The sequence below is a fragment of the Scleropages formosus genome, chromosome 23 (assembly GCF_900964775.1).
Source record: "Scleropages formosus chromosome 23, fSclFor1.1, whole genome shotgun sequence".
NCBI classification, from domain to species: domain Eukaryota; kingdom Metazoa; phylum Chordata; class Actinopteri; order Osteoglossiformes; family Osteoglossidae; genus Scleropages; species Scleropages formosus.
This window is the reverse complement of record NC_041828.1, coordinates 6,895,398-6,917,835: the sequence shown is the minus strand read 5'-3', so window position 1 is coordinate 6,917,835 and position 22,438 is coordinate 6,895,398. Positions and strand designations below refer to the sequence as shown.

The 22,438-nt window shown below is 45.8% G+C and overlaps 1 protein-coding gene across 3 annotated transcripts in view; it reads right to left on the bottom strand.

The window, feature by feature from the left end:
- The window catches only part of phf14 (PHD finger protein 14), a 54,642-nt gene that overhangs the window by 1,337 nt on the left and 30,867 nt on the right, over positions 1-22,438 (bottom strand). For 2 of the 3 annotated variants that reach the window (XM_018754429.2, XM_018754430.2), the window contains exons 16-17: positions 22,305-22,426; positions 12,283-12,400 (exon numbers count right to left, since the gene is read on the bottom strand). In XM_018754429.2, the coding sequence (XP_018609945.1) occupies positions 12,283-12,400; positions 22,305-22,426 (240 nt within the window). Of the gene's footprint in view, positions 1-12,282; positions 12,401-18,298; positions 20,160-22,304; positions 22,427-22,438 lie in introns of those variants that run through there. The other variant, XM_018754431.2, reaches the window with a different exon arrangement.

The following is a 22,438-nucleotide window of genomic DNA, read 5'->3' as shown; positions in this document are numbered from 1 at the left end:
ACTTTTTCTCTGCACCCTGGGAACCTTTCCTTTCGGCTCAGAATGACTTTTGATAAGTAGCTCTCTGGTGAAAAATGCCTCACTTTTTCCTGAACCCAGGGTACTTTCCCCTCTGCCGACCGATAAAGGGGACATAAATCCAACAGGGGGGTGACACCTCATGAACCCCGGCTCCGTATCGCCTGTACCATCCACCAAATCTTTCTGACAAGCCTGCCAATTTTCCAATTACTTGTGGCCCCATATGTTATCCGAGGACCAGTCAGGTCTTAAATGGGAAACAAGAGAGAGGGGGTCAGGCCAGCGCATGCTAACAAGCTCATAAAGCCGGGGAAGGGTTGCTTTCTCTCCCCCGTGATTTACCACACGCCCTCCCCCCCCGGGGAAAGGGTGACATCACAGACCCTCAGGCGGTGGCTGACTGGCTGCTCGCTGTCTCCCCTGGAGCTCGGCAGGCAAAAGAAGGGGGGGAGGGGGGTCTTGTTCCCGCATATGAAATATGACAGGCTTCAAAACGAACCGCAGGGTTTGTGCAGCAGCAGCTATCCAATTCACAGTGATAGTAAACACTTAAGGAATTCATATCTACACGATGGAGGTGGGGGGCGGAAAAAAAAAAAAAAAAAAATCTCATTTTCATCTGTTTTCATGTTCCAGCTATTTCACCTTGCGGAAAATGCAGCGTCGGCAATACCATGCCTACACGCTGCTCACCATTAGAACCCAAGACTCATTTGTCCCCCTTATTCAGAGCAGCGGAGACACTAATAAAACCGGTGCGGTAACACTTGCTTGGAAGTGACGCATAAATTCAAAAAAATGCTCTGCTTTATATTAATTACACTTCAAAAATCATACATTCTCTGCAAAGTTGAGAAAATGTGAAGTCGGCCTACAGCATAAAACTGGCAAAGGGACTACAGAGCAGGACCAGTGTAAAGCGTACGAAATGTGTACCTTTCTATATGGGCTTTTAAGAGTGACGGTAACCTTTCATCAATGGGTGTTTACATGTGTTTTGTGTTTACATATGGATGTTTATAGGTGGGTGTGTGATCGTACGTATTCAAGAGCGCGTGTGGGGTGCGCGCGCACCAGCGACGCGGCCTCGAACGATAGGAACCTTGATCCCGGCACCTCGAAAGATCACTTCATCTTTTATTTTTCCCATGGAAGGAGAACACATGCTTCCTTAGATCAGCGCTCCTCTGACAGCCTCTGACAGACTGACATTTGCTTTCACGAGGCGCTCCGAGATGGCACCTTCCTCCCCGAGCCGCCCCCGCCCCCCGCGCTCCAGGGAGGCGCAGACGAGCGGGCGGAGTTCGCCTTTCTGTCCGATGTCTCCATCAGCGGCCTCTCGGGAGCGCGGAGACTCTCGCGATGCGGTACCTATCCCGCGCGGCCCTCGGCCGCGGCGCGCGCACGTGCCGTAATGAAATGCCACGCTGTCATTCCGGCCACGTTCCGCATTTGTTAAGGGGACGAGCTCCTCCCCTGCCTGGCTGGCGCACGAGAGCAAGACTCGAACCCTAGGTGGCAACAAAGGCCTGTTGAGCGGTAATATGATTTAGCGCGGGATCCGCCCCCCCCCCCCGAGTTCCTACTCACGCCGCACGGTCGGCTCCACAACGTGGGATTAAAAGGAAAACTACAAACAATTAAAATTTGGAATGGCGCTTTTATTTTTTAATAAGCTTTCCCATCCTTTATCAAGCCGGCACAGTCCTCAAAGAATTAGTTGCTAATTAGTATGACTTATTTTCTTATCGTATTTTCTGGTTTTATTGTATTTGCTTGTGTGTCTGTCTGCACTGTATATGAAAGAGCCCTTTTATGTGGGCGAGGGAAAAGTGGTGTATTATTCCCCCCCATTAACAAGCCCCGCTGTGCCGTGTGTGTGTGGCTTTCGTGTTCCCCAGAAAGTCAAACAATGGAAACACCGTTACCAGCAACCAGACAAACAATCCGAATGAAAAAAAGCGGCGCGCACCACGACCACCCGCCCCCCCCTCCCAAAAAAAAATTCTCTTTGTACCAAGAACATTGACAGTTGTAGCTCAGTAAATGAATAAAGAGCAGCAGCAACGAGGTGCACGGATCTCAGCAAGGCCTCGATTCAACCGCACGACGGCATCGCGGCTTTTCCCGAGCGCGCGCCTGCGTGCGCGTTGAGTGCGATTGAAAGCTACAAGCCATCGTCGCTCGAGACAAAAAAAGCCACGAGTGCGCGGGACAGCGCGGCCCCGCTCCGCTGACCGGTCACGAGGCGTTACCCGCTACATTTAACCGCCTCCGCTTCCACGAAACGAGTAGCCGGAAAGCACAATTAAATTTCATGACCAGGCATATTTGCGATTCTGATTTCATTTATTACAAAAGGCATTCATTAATCTCGCCTTTTGCGAAAGCGCATTTCCATTTCGGCGAGGTGCGGCAGACAGTGGGAGGAACCGGCGAGGACGCGCTTCATTAAACGAGCCGCGAAACGCGCCGCGCTTTATTTCTCGTCTGATAAGAGCACGTGGACGGGGGCTCCGCGCAACCGCGTGCTCGGAAAGGCACCCGTCTCCACCTCTAATTTAACCGACGAGAAAATAAAAATCTCTCGAGCACAAACAAGTCTGCCTACTACTTCGGCCGTCTGGCCAACTCTCGAAGCCCTTCAACAAAACGATTCAAAAGCCATATGAAAGAAAAACTGCCCTATGATGAAACCGGACCGACTGTTACTCATGGTAAAGCGTCGCCTGTCTGCAAGGTGGCCAGGTGGCTTTTTCACGACTCCGTACGAGGTTCTAGGTGCACGGATGCGGAGCGACGGCCTTTGAGAACGTTCCGGAAACGGACGGCACGCCGGCGAACGTGGGCCGGAGGGCCCGTCTGGGTCGTACGGGCCGACGGCATGCAAAATGAGCCTCTTCCCTCGGCGGATCTCTCCGAGCAGCCCTGCGATCGGAGACCGATGGAGTGAGCGCGTGCCATCAGAGGAGCGGGATGTATGAAGTCCTCACAATCAGAGAAGGCCGCTGTCCCCCGTCGCCCATTAGCGTGATATATTACATCAATGAGACACGCTCTCCCACGAATGCATATGTTCAACAGGGTGTAGCCGTGGAGCCGAGGCCCTCCTTGCTCCTCCGTAAAGTACACTTGAGCGCCGCGACCCCCCGCCCCCCCGCCAGAGGGGGAGAGCGGCACTCTGATGCCTGACAGCAGGCTCTACGCTGCCTTCTCCGGGGAGACTCTCAAGCGGGCCTCTCTAGTTTTATCCCTCCTATTAATGTTAAAAACTGGGGAATAAATGGGGAAGAGAGAGAGTTGTAAATCATTTTAATTATTCATTTAAAACAACTTTTTTTTCTTGTTCCTTTGTTTTCCTCGTTTTACATTTTCTCTGCGATTTCTTCGCCTTCCCTTTACTCACGCGCTCCAACAGCATCGCCGTCGACCGCGCCACGTCTTACTATAGTAATTAGCAAAGTAACAAGCGTAACGGCCAAGCCGTTCATACACTCCGATGCGGTCGGCTCGTCTGTGTAACCGGAGCACATCTGGTCTCCACCAGCGTTAAACATCTTGTACAAAAACGGCTCCTTTAATTAGGTCTACACTCTAAAAATCTGTTCATTTAAACAGACCTCTTTAGCTTTTGTTATGTTAATTTGGTTATGTTAATTACTTTGTATTTACTAGGCAGTAGCAACAAACTCTCCAGAAAGTTGCCTTTAAAAACGTTTAAAATACAGTATATAGATTTACTCCAGCTATTATACTGTTAACTGTTGGCCATGCAGCATTTCTGTGTCACTTTCCTCTCTTATGAGTTATACCAAACATAGGATTGTAGTGTTTATTGGGGGACACACACACACACACACACACACACACACGTCATTTATTCACACAGACAACCGAAAGCCGAATAATACATTTTGCCTACATGTACACAGTAAAAAGTTCTGAATGACCGTACTGTTAATCAGCTCCGCACGTAACGGTGGCCCAAGTTATGTGACAGGTTGGCGCACGACTGCCAGACAGCGGGCCGAGGTTCGACGGGTAGCCCTGACTATGACACAAGGCTAATTTGAGCGGACAGCGAGCGGACAGCTCCACGCTGCTATCCGACAAACAATCGCTGTCGATTCCCACTGTTGACCGTGGCTCGTAGAAATTGCCGGTACGGCACGTGTCATCGCGATCAATCGGAAGGCGTCACGGCTGTGAGGAGCAGCTAATTTGCCGATTAATTCCGACTCTAAAATGACAGTCTGCGACAAGCTAAAACGTACGTGCTGAAATATTCTTGGGGTCTTTATCATGTCTTTATATATAAAATAGTCTTTCTACAGCCCCGCATTTCAGTTGACTACGAAATAATAATTTCCTAAAACAGACTAAATAGCTCACCTTACGTACCCAGAAAAGACGCAAAAACAGCACAGTCATGGGCTAAAACGTGTAACCTGCAGGAGGCGTCCACAACACATCCCAAAACCGAGGGTAACCCGACGAACGGGTGGGACTTCGGTGCACTCCAACAATTCCATCGAAACCATTTGATGCGTCTGATTTTTTTTAAACCCTACAAATATTGCGAAGGCGGCACGTTCTATTCCGCACGTTTCGGCAGGACGCGGAACGGGGCTCACTCATCTCTCCAGTCAAGTAAGCGTTCAGAAATGTTCAAAACAAGCAGAATCCTGCACACGGGCCAAAACATCTGGTAGCCATTAGATGTTTGGGGACATTTTCCAAAGAGAACATCATCTCTGCTCCTCAAAAGATGAGGGCACCGCAGAAAGAGACATAACGCTGCCGCCAGTGTCGAAGACAAAGCGGGCAGGCTGGGGACCATCGCCAACGGACCAGCCAGCTAGAAAGAAGCAGACTGTGTCCATCGCCAACGGATGCGCGGTGAAAGAGTGTCATCCGAAGAGCGGGCGTCTGCTGCGAAAGTCTTATCATACTATACTGGAAACACCAGCCATAAAGCTCACTGATCCATAAAATATACCAGAAACACCTGCCCTAAGCTCCACCTATCTGTAAAAGCTCCGGAGGTGTAACTTCTAAGCCAGTGGCTACGTCCTCACCGCCGGCGAGCGCTAGTCGAGTATTACGAGACAAAGTTAAACCCCTCATTTTCCAACTAATGGGCGAACTCCAGCTGTTTTGCCAGATGTCTCCTGCCGCACGCCGAGGACACAACATCATCCTAGACAACAATATTATTTCTGGTCCACCGGGGAGCTCAATCTCACAATAACGTTAAGGTTCACTCGGGGATTCGATGATGTTCTCGTGTTTACGGGGGACATCCGAAACACGCGTGATCACGACACGAGCGAAACGAGATCACGCCGTCAGGCTGTCGGCAGCAGTTCGGCGCTCCGAACGCATATCTTTCTAACGGCAAAGTAAAGTGACTGCAAGAGACCATCGAGGACTTGAGCAAAGCTAACAGAACATACTTAAATTGCTCCCACTCGGCTTATATTACAATAACGTTATTTTCCATCATTAGCTTGAACGAAAAAAAGAAAGTGAAGCAAATAAGCATCAGCTAAGGCAAGAGCCAAAGAGATGCTCAGAGATCCAAGAGAGAAGGCATGTTGACAAAGCGCACCCTTCTCCCTTAGCCGTCCAAATGGTGACCCCGCAGAAACGGTGCGAGCGTGCTGCACGCGAATTCCCCACTGGGTTTTATTAAAGCTGAAATGGAACCTACGTTCAGCCGAGTAATGGGACAGCTGGGACACGTACACAGATTCACCCTGAAAAATCCTCCCTTTACTCCACAAATTGGCCCCAGGGTGGGGGTGCCGGGGACGCCTGCTACCACCAGTTTAAGCGATGGAGGTGACTTGCGCTCATTGATTTTCCCTCTGTCTTCCGAGGACGTTCCGGCCGCTGTCGTCAGGCGCGGCCGCGAGTCAGTCCCGGGGCCTATGATATATAACACTTGGCTAATCTTTGGCCACATATTGCGAGATAGCGCGGTCGCTTTCGCGGGGTCCGTCTCCTCCTAGAGGTTATTCACTTTTCAGCGTTACCCCCAGGCGCGAGCCCTTTCATTTTCCGCAGGTTGCCACATTAATTAGATCACCCAGCTTCCTCCTGACTTACCGAAGTTACAAACACGGACTGTGTTAATATCGCTCACCGGTTCGGGGGTCAGAAGCCGTGGGTAAGCGCTGATCCGAACATTGCCGTCATTTTCGACAGCCGTACAGGTGAGTGGCTCTCATCCCAACGCAAACACCGATGTCTCAAGTGCCGCCGAACTGCAAACCAGCCACTACAGAACACATATACGGTCCATAATAATAATAATTGAGGTCATATGCAAACATCCCCACTATTTCACAATGACTTCGCTCTGGAAGGACGTTTCAAACAGAAAAAATAACACGTCTTAAAGACAACACGTGAAAAGACGTCTCATCGTAAACAAATTGATAAAATACTAAACATCCCGAAACAACTGAAAAGATACTATTTCCAGCAAAATCTCTTTTGAGGTATATTCATAATACTCATATCAAAGAGTTAACGATTTCTTATTTGCCTTCAATTTGTTTGCTACAGTAAACTCAACAGAGTATGACAGTTAATTAAGTTAATTAGTCTACTTAATTACGCTATTTTGCAGGTCAAGCTATAGAGGTGCTATGATTAATGGCGATGCTTGTAAAGGTAATTTTACTGTAAAATGGCAATAACATCGCAGTGCACCCTGACTTCTACACTTCCAAGACCGAACAACACTTACACACACAAGAATCACTCCGAAAGAAACACATAATCAGTCTCCTAAAAATAACTGAACCTAATAATGTTTAGAATCAAGGGTTTAATGAGAGTCTGGAGATTTTTACAGCGCGTTCCACATTTCGAACACAGAGTCACTGAGAACGGACTGCAGTATGACACTCGCACTCCAACCGTTGAATTTGTTAACATTTTTCATTGTCTTTAGGAGAAATCCACAGTACGTGATTAAATTCAAAGGGGGGGGGGGGGCACCGTAGAACTTGTCAGTTTTAATTATTTACAATTAAAGTGCTATCATTTACTGTGACTGCCTGTGTACTTGAAAAGAAGCACATTTTATGCACACTGTTCATAGGCAGAATTTATATTGAATATCACTGCACATGACTTAGAAACTAAAACTTGAATTTATTATAATTATGATCAGTTTAGTCGATGCTTTTCTTCAGAATAACAATTACTTCGGGTTTTTTTTTTTTTTTTTTTACTGTATCAATTCAGGGTAAGTACCTTACTCAAAGATATTACGGCCGGAGCAGTATTTGAACCTGGGCCCTTCAACTGCAACTTGACAGCTCTAACCACGATGCCACCTGCTGCCCCTGATTATAATAATTATTGCTCTGGAGTTTCAACCACAGTAACGTTAATATAATTTGTCACTGTACAAATCTGAATGTCATCGCATGGCAAAATGCATTTAAACCTCAACAACCCATCCCCTGTCACTTACTGTATGTAACTCCTCCCTCACGCTCCCGGCTACTTGGTCCATGAGCAGATGTGTTGGATATGATTAATCACTGAAGAAGGCAGAAAGGATACAGCGCGTAAATAAACCTCAAACAAGCTCCTCTTGGGTGCGTGAGTCGCTCTCCAAATGAAAGGCCGACAGTATATAACGGGAGGGGCTGTCATTTTATTACTGGAATCAATTCCGTGTGGCCTCGGGTGACAAGAGAGGGACGCGGCCTTCGTTCGCAGGAGGTTTATCTTACGGGAGCAGACTAAGCGTTGTGGGGGGGGGGGGGGGGGGGGGGGGGCGTGGTAATGAACTGAGCTCCTGCCTAATAAAGCTGCAAAATCACGATCAAGCTGACAGTGCTCTCCCTCTGCAAGCTGAGAACTTTTTAATTTTTTGGAAAGTAATTGAACTATTCGATAATAATAATAATAAAAAAAAAAAACCGCAACAAAACAACACAGATAAATCATTTTAAGAGACGGAATATCAACATTTTAATAATTGTGGTCTCAAAGGCAGAATCCCATTTGCGGTGACCTTTAAAATGGAAATGAATAAATTTGAAACACGCTGAAAAAGACAGACAAGAAGGTGCTATGATCGCCTGACTGATCATTTAGGCCTTTACCAGGAATGAGAAAAACGTTTAAGCTGCGCCCCTCCCAGCCCCCCCAGCACCCCACTTTACTGTTGAATAAACTGTACAATTGAGAGCGAGGCCGAGCTGTGAACAATTTAGTCATGCTTTTGCACTTTGATTAAAAGGCAGTGCCATGGAGGCAACGCGTCTGTGAAATTACAGGTGCATGTGTACCAACACTTAACTTTCATTCATTCCTCTTGTCAGCACCAAACACAGTATAACAAATCATCTTTATCCTGTGTCTTTCACTCGATTTGTCTAGCCCCTAAAACTTCAATCTGCAGACCCCACTCCGCAAACAGTCATGCAAACAACAATTGCAAAACAAAGAACTATATATATGTATACTGTATATTTATATATATCAATTTTTTTTTTTTTTGATTGTCACAGAACATTTTGGCACGGTGGGCTTTTCACACCTGTATTTTTTCCACATTTTATACAGTAGTGCGTACTGCGAGCATGATTCATCATCTCATAAAAAATAAGTGCAGACCAACAGCCAAATGCACAAATGGTTGGATGGTGAATATTGTGTATGTGGGGCTATTACTGGTACCAAGGTGAATGCTGACAAACCTCTAAGGTACGGAAAAGCTGAAATCCTCAAACAGTTAATGGTCAATAATACTTCAGAGTAATTTTTTTTAAAAAAAGAAATACCTGACATGAGTAAAGTGTCTGCTGAGCTCCTGCATCTGCTCTGGGGAACCACTGTAATTCATCTTCATCACACAGCTAAATGTCCATATAAAAAGGAACTAATTTCGTAATTTCGTTGTGGTTTCAGACTGGGGCCTGCAGGCTGGAGGAAGGTGTTACTTCAAGATGATGCCTGGACTGCCTGGCAGGAGATGTGTTTGAGAAAGGGGGAATCGCATATCTCACGCCGTCTGCTGGCTTGCTGGCTGACTGTCGAAATGGGCATGTGGCTCCTTTTATGCACTCAAGCAGACATCACTGCAAACTACATGGAAGATGGTGGTGGAAGTGGGATCAGAATGGGGGAGCAAGGGGATCTCTGTGTCCTTCTGGGAGTTACTGACTGCTGTGCCCATTGCCACTTCTCCTGCTGTGTCAGGATGAACCATGGCAGAGGTTACAGCCATGGGTTCTCAACACATTGATGCCATAACCCAATACTGCAGATATGTCCTGTATAACATCTGCAGGATTTGCTCTTATCTCACAACTAACTCTACGCAACAGCTGACAAAGACCACGGTGATATCCTGCCTGGACTACTGCAACTCTCTTTTGTCTGGCCTCCCAGCATCCTTCATTAAACCTCTCCAGAAGATACAGAATGTTGCTCAAAGAGTTGTGTTTGAACTAAGAACAGCCATGTATCTCCCTTCTTCTTCTCTCTCCACTGGCTGCCTGTAGCTCCCCGTATCCAGTTTAAGATGCTGATTATGGCCTACAAGACCATCAACAGATTAGCTCCCTGATACCTACAAGACCTGATCGCCTGCTCCAGCCCCACCAGACTGCAGTTGTCTTCTCACTTTTTCCATTTAATAGTCCCAAGCACAAGAAACCCAAAATCAAAACACTTCTCTTTTGGACTCACCTTTCTCCAGATTTCCTATCTACTCCATACATTTACATTATATCAGTTGTCAAGAAATATCTCTTTATTTCTGCACGGTGGCACAGCGAGTAGCGCTGCTGTCTCACAGCACTTGAGTGGTATGAGAGGACATGGAGGTTTGCATGTTCTCTCCGTGTCTGTGTGGGTTTCCTCTGGGTGCCCTGGTTTCCTCCCACAGTCCAAAGACATGCTGTTCAGGTTCCCCCATAGTGTATGAGTGACAGAGAGTGTGTGTGTGTGTGTGTGTGTGTGTGTGTTCTGCTGATGTAAGTAGTGTATCTAGCAGTGTAAGTCACCACGGTGAATAAAACGTGTGGGCTGATGACACTACATAGAGCTCATTGGAAGTCGCTTTGGAAAAAAGTGTCTGCTAAATACATAAATGTAATGTAAATGTAATTTCCTATACAGTCTATATGGCGCTACTCATGTAATGTTATCGTTGATGTTACCTTTTTTAAAAATTTGTACTCTCTACCAGTTCTATATCCAACTACCCATGTAACGTATGCTTGTTTATACTGTGACATCAGTCAAACTGGTCGTACTTTGAGAATAATGTGTCTAATATCTATGTCTCTTTGCCTGTTGGTCAAATGTATTTTAGTTTTTTCTGAGTTGTATGTAGCCTTCGATAAAAGTGCGCTAAACGAATAAAGATGATTGTAAATGCCCTTTACAGCAAGTGTCGAGCAAACAAAGTATATTCGAGGTGAACTCAAAGTCAATAAATTAGTAAGAAATTAATTAATAAGAATCAATTACAGATACATAAATGAATGTCAATATTAAGAAAAATGCAACAGACCAACAAGGTAAAGTGTTCGTTTTTGTTACCGAAGGGTTTCGTTAAAAACCGTTCGACTGTGTTGTCTTCCCACGAGGACTTGAGAAAGGCCCCCTGCAATGCTGGCAACGTGCATTAATGTCCTCAGCTCACTTTCACAACATCCATTAACCCGCTTTCCCCATATAGAGGCAGCTGGAGAGGACTCTGCCCTTTGAGAGACGAATCGAACGGGGCCATGTTGATTAACGTAATTGGTTTCGGAAGCAGCCAAACGTTGCCTGGATTACAGTGTAAATTCAATAAGGGAAATGTTATTAAAACAAAAAGCCCCAGTGACAGAATCTGGCATTTTTCTGAACATTAAAATGAAAACGAAAGACCTGTTCCAATGCCGGAGACAGCACGATTTATGTCCACCCCCCACCCCCTCAGTTCCAGAGCTAAAAGACACATGTGCTCGGCTGTCGTGTTCAGTCTGGCGCTCCGAGAGACATCTCGGCCGACACGGCTGGTCAAGATCATTTCAGGAATATAAACGGGATCTTTCTTCTTCTGTCCGCGAGTTTCCGCCACTTCAAACGAGCGCCACGTCGCTTTGATCCATAATTAAGAGACGCAGCGAGACGATAAGCCCAGTTTGAGGGTTTCAACACGCGTGGAAGGTTATTTTGCACGAGAATATTGCGGAGATACTTGTATTTGATATGACTGCATTTATCTCAGACTGAACAACCAAAGGTTTTCTGTTCTAGCGCCAATGTGCTACGATGACCTCCCCCTCTCACTCAGAACGCTGAATGAATCTCTCTACATTTAAGAAAGGTCTCAAAAATCACCTCTTTCAGACTCACTTCTCCCCCGGTCTCCCAAGCGCTTGATAAATGTGTAAATGTTTATATTTAATCATTTTGTGATTAGAAATTGTTGAATAAGGGATGAACCTCTATGCAGCTACTCATGTGATGTATACTGGTTCACATGGCGTCATGTGACAAATTGTCTGTACTCTAGAATCACGTGTCTGTATCCAAATCTCTCTTGCTGCTGATGTAATGCAGTCTTTGTATTTTTCTCTGAGATGTATGTCACTTTGGAGAAAAGTGTCTGCTAAATGAATAAATGTAAATGTTCCAAAAGTGGAAAAGGTACCATTTCAGACCCTTACAATGAAATCTTCTCCCTAAATCAATCACCCTTGACCCTTAAATCAATGGACTGTTAAGCAAACAGTAATATTTTTCCAAAAGGACATGCAACTCCAGCACAAGAACTAATGATAACACACTAATAATACTATCAGACTCCTGTTCTTCAAGCTCCCTCTCTCACTAACTCACTATCCACAGCAGTGGTCTGGAGGGCTAGGCTACTGAGGGTGTACCGTAAAGGGAATGCCAACGCACACATACACACAATAGGCAACTTAGGGTCTCCAATCAACCCGCAAAGCATTATTATTATTAAGAGCTTCTGTTACAGTAAAAGTAGAGAAGTTTAATGGAGGCCGGTTTAACTGCTGCAGAAAACCGTTGCCCAGAAAGATAGAAAGAAGGTGTAGGTCTGAGAGCCAGCTGTGGAGATGGGCAGCTGACAGAAGGGAAGGTGCAGTGAGAGATCTTCCAATATCATGACCATGACCCCTGCGCAGGTGTGTGGTGCTGCAGTAGCAAACGTATTCAGGTTTATAACCCTCCCATCATCCCACGCTAGCTTCCCAACCCCCTCACCTTGGAGGACGACGTGTCGCACTCCTGGCAGATCCACCCGTACCCCGTCTGCTTTGGTGACTTCTTCAGCGGGGGGTCCAGGCAGCCGAAGTGATAGCAGAGGCGGCATTCGTCACATCTGCAGAAGGATCGCAACAGGAGGTTAGCGCAGTGCTCGGCTTGTCGCCAGCACCAGGACGGAGAGCTCTTTACTCGCCCAGGGTTCATTTGTTCTCAAACGCAAAGCCATGTGCTCTTGGATAACACTGTCCTCCTGCAGAAATAAATACATACAAAACAAAAACAGATTCAAACTGCACCATTTGTTTGTGACAAAGTGTTTTCCGCAGCTTTTGTCTATACAATTTGACATGAGCATGAAATACTTGACACTCAGACATATAAAATGCATTAAACTGATTGAATAGCATATCTGAGCTGGAGATATAACCACAGCCTTCCGTGAGCTTCACCCATCAAGATTGAACATCAATCTATTATTCAGGAGATGCGACTTGCGAACCCTGTGTCCTTCAATCGAGTTCCAGCATTTAAAAAAAAAAAAAAACTCATTGCTCCCATTTCCTGTCTGTGATTCATTAATTACGCCATAATGAAAGGAGTGGATTTGGATTTTTCAGTGGAGATGAGATAAACGCGAGGTCGGCTGATGGTCAAGCTGCTCTCCTAGACCACAGTGTTACGAGTGCTTATCAGTCAGCGAGCAGGAGAGTGAAGGTGGTTGGATCAGCTGACCACATGCTACCCCCCCCAATACTTGGACGAACTCTAGAAGGAGTTAGATGAAAGATGTAAACAATGTTTGAAGTAGCGTTACAATCCAGGTACGATGCGGTGTTATTCGCGACACGAGACTCTACCTGTGGCTCCAGCTGAATGGACAGACACTAAATCCAGGGCACGGTAGCACCAGGAAGTAGTTCCACGGTCTGGATGGTGCAGTGAGGGGCCCGAGGGCTGTCACTCAGGATCGAAATGTGTGTGTGATGCTGTCTGCCTTTGGGGAAGGGAAGACTTAACTGTAGAATGACAGGCTCAGCTGTCGCTGGGGGTCCGGGAAACCCAGGAGGGTTTGCAGCCTGCCCGTGTGTAAAAAACGGTCCTGGGGTGTATGAAGGAAACTCCTCAACTCCCACTCCACCAAGGTACCCAAAAGTCTTCCCTACAAAGAACCTTTAAAAAAAAACTTGACACGGAGATTAATTTCAAGCTCTGAAAGGTTACATCAAACACTCCCACAATACATTAAGAAGACACTGTCATGCCCAAGGGGAGTAATATGAGATCAAGTGTGTTATTGTATAAAACATAACAGCAAGGAGAAGTAAGAGAAGAGGATGCAGAAAAAGCACCCAGGACGGCAGCGAAAGACGTATGCATAGCACTGTCGTCGCTTCCTGCCCGTTTGGCTACAGACATTAGCGATGCGCTACTCAAAAGAGCCGTGTCTGAGGTCTTCCCATAATTCCCGGCAGATCAGAAGCAGCTGGGCTCCTCTTCGGAGTACAGAGCGGCGCGCACTTAATCTATTTGTTTCACGCTCTCGTCAATGGAGTGGTCACATTTCATTATTATCTGCGCCCAATTATTTGTAAGCCCTCCGTATTGATTCCACTTGATCCTGCCACAACTGAAGAATACGTTAGTCAATTTTCCCCTTGGATGTAGAGGGAAAATCATCTCAAATAGCCACTTCCTGTTTTGGTCAAGATGGTCCACTCTGTATATGAATGGGTGTACGGCTCAAATTAGCATACAGGCTGCTTTATTTCTTCCGAGACTGGGATCTGACACACGAACAAGTTTATTTAAGGGCTTTATTTTGATTACAGATGGGGAAAAAAGAACTTCCACACAGCAAAAGAGACTGTCCACTGTCTAGAGACATGTTTTTCATGTGAAGAGGTGACTTACACGAACGAACGAGTGCGTGAACGCCCTGGGGTGGACCGGTGTCGCGTCCCGGGCGTACCCTGCTTCACACCCTATTCTTCAGGGATAGGCTCCGGAGCACCGCGAGCCTGCACTGGAAAAGCAGTTATTGATAATGGATGGATACGTGATTATATTGCAGTCCAGACTATCCATGGAAGATCCGTCTGTACCGGACTGACGGAACGTGCTTAAAAATCCAACAAATGACTCAAAAAGCCGCTTGTGTCTGGAAAAGGGATGCCGATGAAGCAGGTCACATTCGATTTGCTGCGATCAGAGTACGGACGTTAATGATGCCGAGTACGGTCGCGATAACTTTGGGAGGAAAACTAGAGCTATGTTGCGGACACTGATGGAAAGCATGTTGCCGAAGCAGAAAAACAGGCCCCCACAGGTCTGAAATGTTAACGGGAAACTGGCGAACGCGACGGGAAATTGACTTTGAACGAACGGGGCCGCCTTCGCACCAGTCAGATCGACGCTCCCCTTCCTCGGCGTCGGACAAAGTTTAACCCCTACTCCCCCCAAATCGCGGGGGAACAGCACCTTTATTAACAGACCGCGTAACGATTTGCTGTTTAATTCTTTGATTACTACGCCTTAATGAACCTTTTGTGATGTTTGTTGCGTATCGCTGTAAGCATCTCTGAATTAAGACACTGCTCATCGATGCAGACGATGCAGGCTAGAGGAGACGACTGCCTTTAATTGAAGTTCAGAATGGTGAGGGCCACGTTCTTTTTCTTTTCGTAATTTTCACAAAGCGGCTAAAATTCATTTAAAATTCTTTATTTGCTGTACCCTGAACTGTTTTCTAGTACGGACACAAACGGGCGCAATACTTCAGCTGTACACAGAACCGTTTCCGGTCACGTTTCACACCAAACGTGTGAGATGACGCAAGCAGGGACACACTTCCCCGAGTGCGTAAAACTTAAAATGCAAAAAAAAAAAAAAAAGGAATCAGCAGACATTGAACATCAAGACATGAAATATATAACAATACACATTTTCCACAATTGGACTTGGCCAGCTGGGCCTCCACTGGAACCACTTGCACTGAAACAGAGTTCTTGCCAAAGAACAGAGGAGCAGGACTCGAACCCACATCCCACGTAGTCTAGCACACTGACCTCCCTGCAGGACCTTTGGAAGGTAACAGCCATGCAGCGTAAGCGACTCGCAGCTTTGTCCTGCGTGACCCTCGAGAGCGAATCGCGGCAACTCGACCAAGTGGCGGTAAACGCGGGGCCGGCTCCAGCGGCGCGTCTCCGAAGCCGCGGCGGCCGCGAGGGCGCCTGCGTACACTCTCCTTCCCAATAGTCTATCAGCTTGGCGCGGGCCGCTCGCCTCGCCCTGTCACAACAAGGTCCTTGATGTTATCCAGCCTATTTGGGTCGCTTTAATCATTGGGAAAATTGAGCAACACAATCCAATCACTCAAAAGCAGGTTTATTGATTCAACGTAATCTTACTGAGATGCTAAAACAGGGACTGCTGGGGGTGGAGGAGATGAGGGGACCGATTGATTGCTTTTGTCTGTGACACTTGTCCCATCTCTCGCTCCTTTTGATTCAAAGCTCAGTCCCATAGGAGGCTGGGAGACCTGGACACGGTTTGATCTCCGTTGACCCCTTCCTGGGAATTCACATCCCATTTTCTCCCTCAGAGCGTCCAGCAACACCGCGCCCCCTCACTCGGGGTCGAGCCCAAAACTCACCACGACTCCATTAATTAGATTAAAACTTTGATAAGAAAACGCACATCAAGCGATAAATATGTAGAGGAGGTGGTGGGTTGCGCTGAAGCACAGATAATGATAAATTAACACCCTTCTTTAAAAACAATACATACTGGCATTGAACTGATGTGACTGAAGAAGCATTTTAAGAGAGGATTGCAATTTTCTGAATTATTGCTCACTTAAACATAAGTGAAAAAGCGAGAAATTTGACGCAGCAAACTAGGTGTGTTAATTATGCTACATAAGTGAGGTTTCGTTACACAGCAAGAATAAGTGGTTTATACAGACTTAGTGATGGTTCATAAATGGGTTATACAGACAGCCATGAAAGGTGATTTCTGTCTTACCTTGCTTATGCTTGGTCTGGATATACATTTACAATTTTCTACCAGGTTTTGCCCTTTGTCTTTTACTGTGCAAGTTTATTAATGTACAAGCTTCTACAATTACTATTTGCTCCACCTGAAGATGTATATCTTCATTCAGTGACGTTTTCCCAAGAAACATCAGTCGTACAGCAGCCTGAAAGCCATCTTACTGACCGAATGACCAATTTAGAACTTCAGAAATGGCCCTGGATGGGGTTCTGTAAACTGGGGTACGGCTGTGCTCGACCACAGATCAGTAAAGCCTTTAAAACTCAAATTTCATCACTAAGCAGAGCTGCATTCTGACAAAGGAACACAAGACAGACCATGAAGTGCCAAGAGCCCCATGAAGGGACAGCGTGCGGTCTTACACGGCACACCACTGCAACTGGACGCAGACAGGTGCTGTTTAGCTACGGAAACAGTGTAGGCTTCAGCAATTGTCCTCAGACTTGAGTCTATCAGAACAAAACTGCAGTGGGAATTTGTCACAAGGGCTACTGAGTAATTACCTGGGAAGGGGGCCATGTGACGGGATCAATGGCGCACAATGCAGCTGTGCATCGACTGTAGGGGATGACAGAGAGTGGCGAGGCTTGCGGCCTGGCCTGTCTATACAGGGAGTGGATTACGGGACTTTGAGCCTCCCCCTTTTTGATTTACTGTTAGGGCGTTGCAACATTATTAAAGAGGCTCTGTTTTACTAGGGGGAGTGTGATGAATGGACCTGCCGAACAGGCCAACCGCGAAGGGAGAGACCAAATGGTCGCTTCTTCGCTGCGTCCCCAAACAAGGTGGACGAGACTCATTCGCTGCCAGTCGCCTTGCAGGCCAAAAACACCCTGGAATAGACTGGACAGTAGGAGCCGAGCGGTGGTTAGCGATGCTTTTGCTGGCGCTGCGTTTTTAAAATGAGGGGGAGGTGATGACGGGGGCTTCAAGTGCAGAATGCAAGGGAGATGTCACGAGATCAGTGGCACGAATTGTGTTCGCTTTGGTCCTTTTCGAAACAATGTCAATAACTGAAAACAGCTGAGGCCTAAACACAAAATCTTAAAACCACGGGACACTAGACCCAAGTCAACCACTAGGCACAATTCTGATGTTACTAGTAGCTCACTTGAAAATAATCACATTCTGAAGGAGTGAGTAGTCTGGGAAACTTTGCCCCAGGGTAGAAACAGACACCGAGAGACGAGTTTGTGAGGTGAGCGATACTGGGACAGGGCAGCAAACGTAAGGACGCTGCGTAGAAGAGCAAGAGAAGACACAGACGAAGTGTTGCAGTAATAGGTTTGAGGCCTCCCACACACACACCCCAGGTCTGGGAGCCCACCACTAATGGGGGGGAAAGGGAGGAGTCAGCAAAACAAAATGCCACCGTTAAATCATGTTCCAGAATCCTGTGTCACAACAGTAATGGGAAATGTGCTCATCTTCGGAAAGGTTAGCGCCCATCCAAAGCACTCCAACCCCCCACACGCCCTCAGCTGGATTCTGTAATATAACCGGAGCAGTGGAGCAACTGCTTGGTCTCCTTGGATTTTAACGCCTAGGATGAGGGATAGCGGCATTTACGGTTTTGCCACGGTGCACCGATTCTATCTGTGCAACTCAGCCGAAACAGAAACTGTGCGATCTTTGGGGTGGAGCTGGGGGATGGGGAACGCTACCTACCGAAGCTATGCTGTAGAGGCGTATGAATGCACGGTTCACCAAATCATACGTAAAAAACTTATTTCAAACCGGTGCTGCTGTGTACCCCAAAACCCCACAAAGGTGCAACGTAGCAGCACCCAGATCAGATTTTATCCCACCCCCATGCTTTGCGAGAGCCCTGGGTTTCAAGCAGGAAATAAAGATGGGGGAGGAAAAAGCATTAGATGCTCAATGGGTCGCTGCAGTGGTGCAGTTAAAACAATTAATTGGTGCATTAAAACTCATTTATCACAGAGGCGATAAGGTGAAAAAGTCAAGAGTTTATTAAACCACGCGCGGTACACAGTGTTCCTGCCTATACTTGCAACTTCACATACTCGCATGAGCAGGAAAAAAAATCCCATGATACCTTATATACAACATTTACGTATTTAACAACAGGAATAAAAAAAGCGGCACTGATCAATAAATTAATAAATACATAAATACATACAGAATAAGTAACTGCATTTTGAACGGTGCATAGTCTAAAGAAAAGACTGACTTGATTCTTTTGCCTTCTTCACAATAAAAATGTCAGTAATAAAATGGCACAGAAACACACACAGTATTATCCTAAAGATGTTTCCTAAAAGTATGAACATGACATTTACTTGGTTATTCAGAATTGATATACGACTAAATATGATCACATACACTGTAAACAGTATCAGTACACATTAATCCACACAGCTGTGTATTTCAGGGGAGATTGGGCATGAGGGTGAATCCTACAAAGGATCAACAAAAATACTGTGGGGGTGGGGGAGAGAAGAAAACGGCCAGACCTTTGGCCTGATGGATTTTTAAAACTTTATGTAAGCAATTTTCTGTGGTCCTAACCCTTATAGAATAAAATTGAAGGGGTCCAAGGCGCCCCAAGGACAACAGATGATGCCTGTCATGTGTCCTGACAGCCTTCAAGACAGAAATTCAGTTGACAGCGCAAACTGAGGGGAACCAGGGAGGGAGAAAGAACAAGAAATGGAGAAGAGGGAAGGGGGGGGGGGCAGTGGTGTTGGGGGGTTAAGTCCTTCAAGAATTTGCCAGAATTCAAAAATTACCGTATGGTTTCTGGAGTCAGAAACAGCATGAGAGGATGTCTGCTAAATGCCTCAACACAGCTATGCATAAACATTCCTTCAAAATTAGGTCTGTAATAGTTGCCTATCATCTTCCTAGAAATGAGAAGAACAGAGGGAGGAGCAATTGTTAACACTCCACTAGAACTTCAAAAGGACAAGCACACACCACGTAGTTCACAAAGAAATGGAGGACAGGAGCTGAAGTTCAAGTGTCCCAAATTAAATTCTTTACCGCAATAAAAACTGACTGTTTGGAACACATTACTTCAGTCAATAGCATCGATTGGATTCTTTGAAAAGCGGGTCATCCGAGGTCCAGAAAGCAGCGAGCGAGAGACGGACCTGCAAAAGGTGGCCTGTCCTGGCCGACTGTGATGCTGACAAAGAGATGCTCTTCTTCAGTCCAATCAGGCCATCTGTTGCAGAAACAGTGCTCCATTCCAACTGTTGGCAGAGAGATGGAGAGACGGGCACCGGCAGAGTCGTGGAACTCAGATGACTTTGCCACACTGGAAAAATTTGGGGAAAGGTATCCGAGAGCGAAGACGCACGGGTTAGTCTGCAGTGGAAAGCGAGCAAGGCTCCTGTCCAACCAGCTCTTTGTCTGTGTCTTTGCCTCCAAACATTTGATGGATATCAAACCAGTCCACAGTGACAAAAAGAGTTCTTGCGATTCTTGATGCGAAGACTCCCTTCCTCTTTTGAGGGAGGGAAAAAAAACTGTAGATACGAAGCTATCAAGAGCCCAAAGTTCCCAAGGTTATGTTATCTCCAACCGTTTCGTTTAGAGACCTTTATTTACACTTTTTTTTTTTTTTAAATTCAAAGGTCCATTTTGTCAGTTTATTCCTCCTTACGCCTCGATTTTGATAGGTTCCAGGGCACGGCCTGGACTGCATCACTGGATGGTCAGAGCTGGTGATGTGGATTTCCTGCCCGACCTACCGATATTCTTCAAACGACTGAAATTTGCCTCTCTAAGCCAAAGGTCATCGGTCCAGGGAAGGTCGGGTTTTTAGGGGAGGTGGGTGCCCCAGCTCTCACAACCTGTGCAATGCAAAGATAGAAAGAGTCAGGGCAGCAGACCTCCAAACCCTGACACCCTGACCATGAACCTCAATCCAACCGTGACCATCAGCCTCACCCCGATCCTAGACCCCCATCCAAAACCTGGACTAACAAACTTGACCCCAACTTTGGCCATTAAACTCAACCAAAACTCCAGAAAACCTAAGTCAAACATCAAGTTTGTATTATTTCCACTAACCTAAAACCCTACTGTTGAGCCTCATCAACCCTTATTACACTACAGTCTTTCAGAGAACAGTTTAAAAATTTCTTTACTGTACCACCTAACAGTATTAAAACTGTAAGCCTCCTGCATTATTTGACTGCATACTCTAGAGTACCCTATTTGAAGCAAAGCTTAATTTTGTTCATCATAAACCAGAGAATTTATGAACTCTTGTTTTATGTACTAGTGTGCCATTAATCTCAATGTGTCTCTGCAAAGGTATCTGCTAAATGACTGAATGTATATGTGAAGTATTTCCATACACTGATTTACTGTAAATGAGCTCTGAATGGAGTTCAAAAGTATTTGAGCATAGGATGCCTGGTCAATAAGGATCACTAAAGGCTGCGGACATTTTCAGACAGAAAGGAGTGACTTGAAAAGCTTATAAAGACTCGGTGTATGTAAACCTATCAAAGTAAAAGCTTTGACCATGTAAAGTGACTGATAAATCAATAAAACCTAATCAAAAAAGACACAGATTACTATCAACAGACAAACCTTATTACATTGATAATCTGACAAAATGGTGTATCGTTTTCTTTTTACTGGAGCTAGAAAAGAAAAACATTTTGGTGGAGGCATTGTTTGTTTCAGCCTTGCAGGTTTAATTTCAAGCTTAAATGATCATTTATTTGGATGCCAACGTGACGGATAGCATAATTACTATGATTATTTTTAATGCAATTACTTGCTAAATGACAAACACAAAATTTACATCATACTCCTTCCACAGACTGGAAACTTCCTCCCTGTAAGCACACATTCTATTTTGATTTCAGCAGTAATTAATACTGAATACCTTACACTGTAATATCCGACACAAGAGGAGCGACCCTCCAAAATGGCTACTGCCACATTCACCATCGCAGTGCAGGAAAGCCAAACAGTTAAGTGTCAGCTGCTGAATCGGTGTCGGTGTCCATTTGCGAGACTCTTAAGGTGTCAGAGTCCAGCTCAGTTAATCCACAGACCACCACGTTTGAGTAGATGAAGAAACACAAACTTAAGCACATCACTGAAATTCCACTGTAGTAGAATTAAATGCATTATGCTAATATCTGAGCAGTCAGAGTTATAATGTATAAGTTGAGTGCAACTTTGTTTAGATCCAAATCGGTCCATGTGCCGTGTACCATATAGGTATAAATGGCCAATGTAAGCATCTGCACTAATATAATACAATAGTGCTGCCAAGGCAGTCCGATCTCTTAGTTTGATACCATCAAGAGGAAACATGGCATTTTAGAAAGGCACCTACAGTACTGGAACTGAGCTTTGTAAACATTTCCAAGCTCAGGTACAAAACACTGGTCCAAACATATTCCTCCTGCCCTTTCACTTTGAAAATGCTCATCGAAAATAAAGTGACACTTCTGGAAGTTAGACAACAGACTTGTGCAAAGACACCAGAGGGTATTACTTTTTGGTTTATTGTTTGTTCATCCATGTACTTGTAGTCCAGCTAAAACCACAATGTACAGTTTTATTTAAAGTTAATTAACTTATGACCTAATGTAGCAGAAGTCTGACTGCTGCTGATTTGTGCAGTTTTTAAGTAAGGATTAGTAGGCTAACATCAGCGCTATGTACACAAATCCTGTTTTAGGGACCAGGAAGACATTACTCTGAAGTAAAGGAAAAAAGAAAGGGGGGAAAAAATACCAAAATGCTTAATTACAAGCAAACCTCATGCGGAAAATGTGTGTGGCAGTTCAATAAAGAGAACCCATTGAGCGAATGCTGGGCTGTCTCAGTAAGTGGACACAGAGCGACCATCTCCTAATGAAGACTGAACTTTAATCATCAAGGGGACGGGTGTGTCTCACTGAGAACACACATAGGTGCGGATGTGCACTGGCAGACACACACCCACGCGCATGCAAACACACACATACCTCACTAAGTTGTCATTGCCGCCTGGGCCCTTGCAGGTCACGCACTCGGTCCTGGTGTCGTCCGCTTTTGGTTTTTTCTGTGTGGTTGTTTGGCGTTGGCGGCGCTCTCGCGGGGCTGGGTCCTGCAGAAGCAA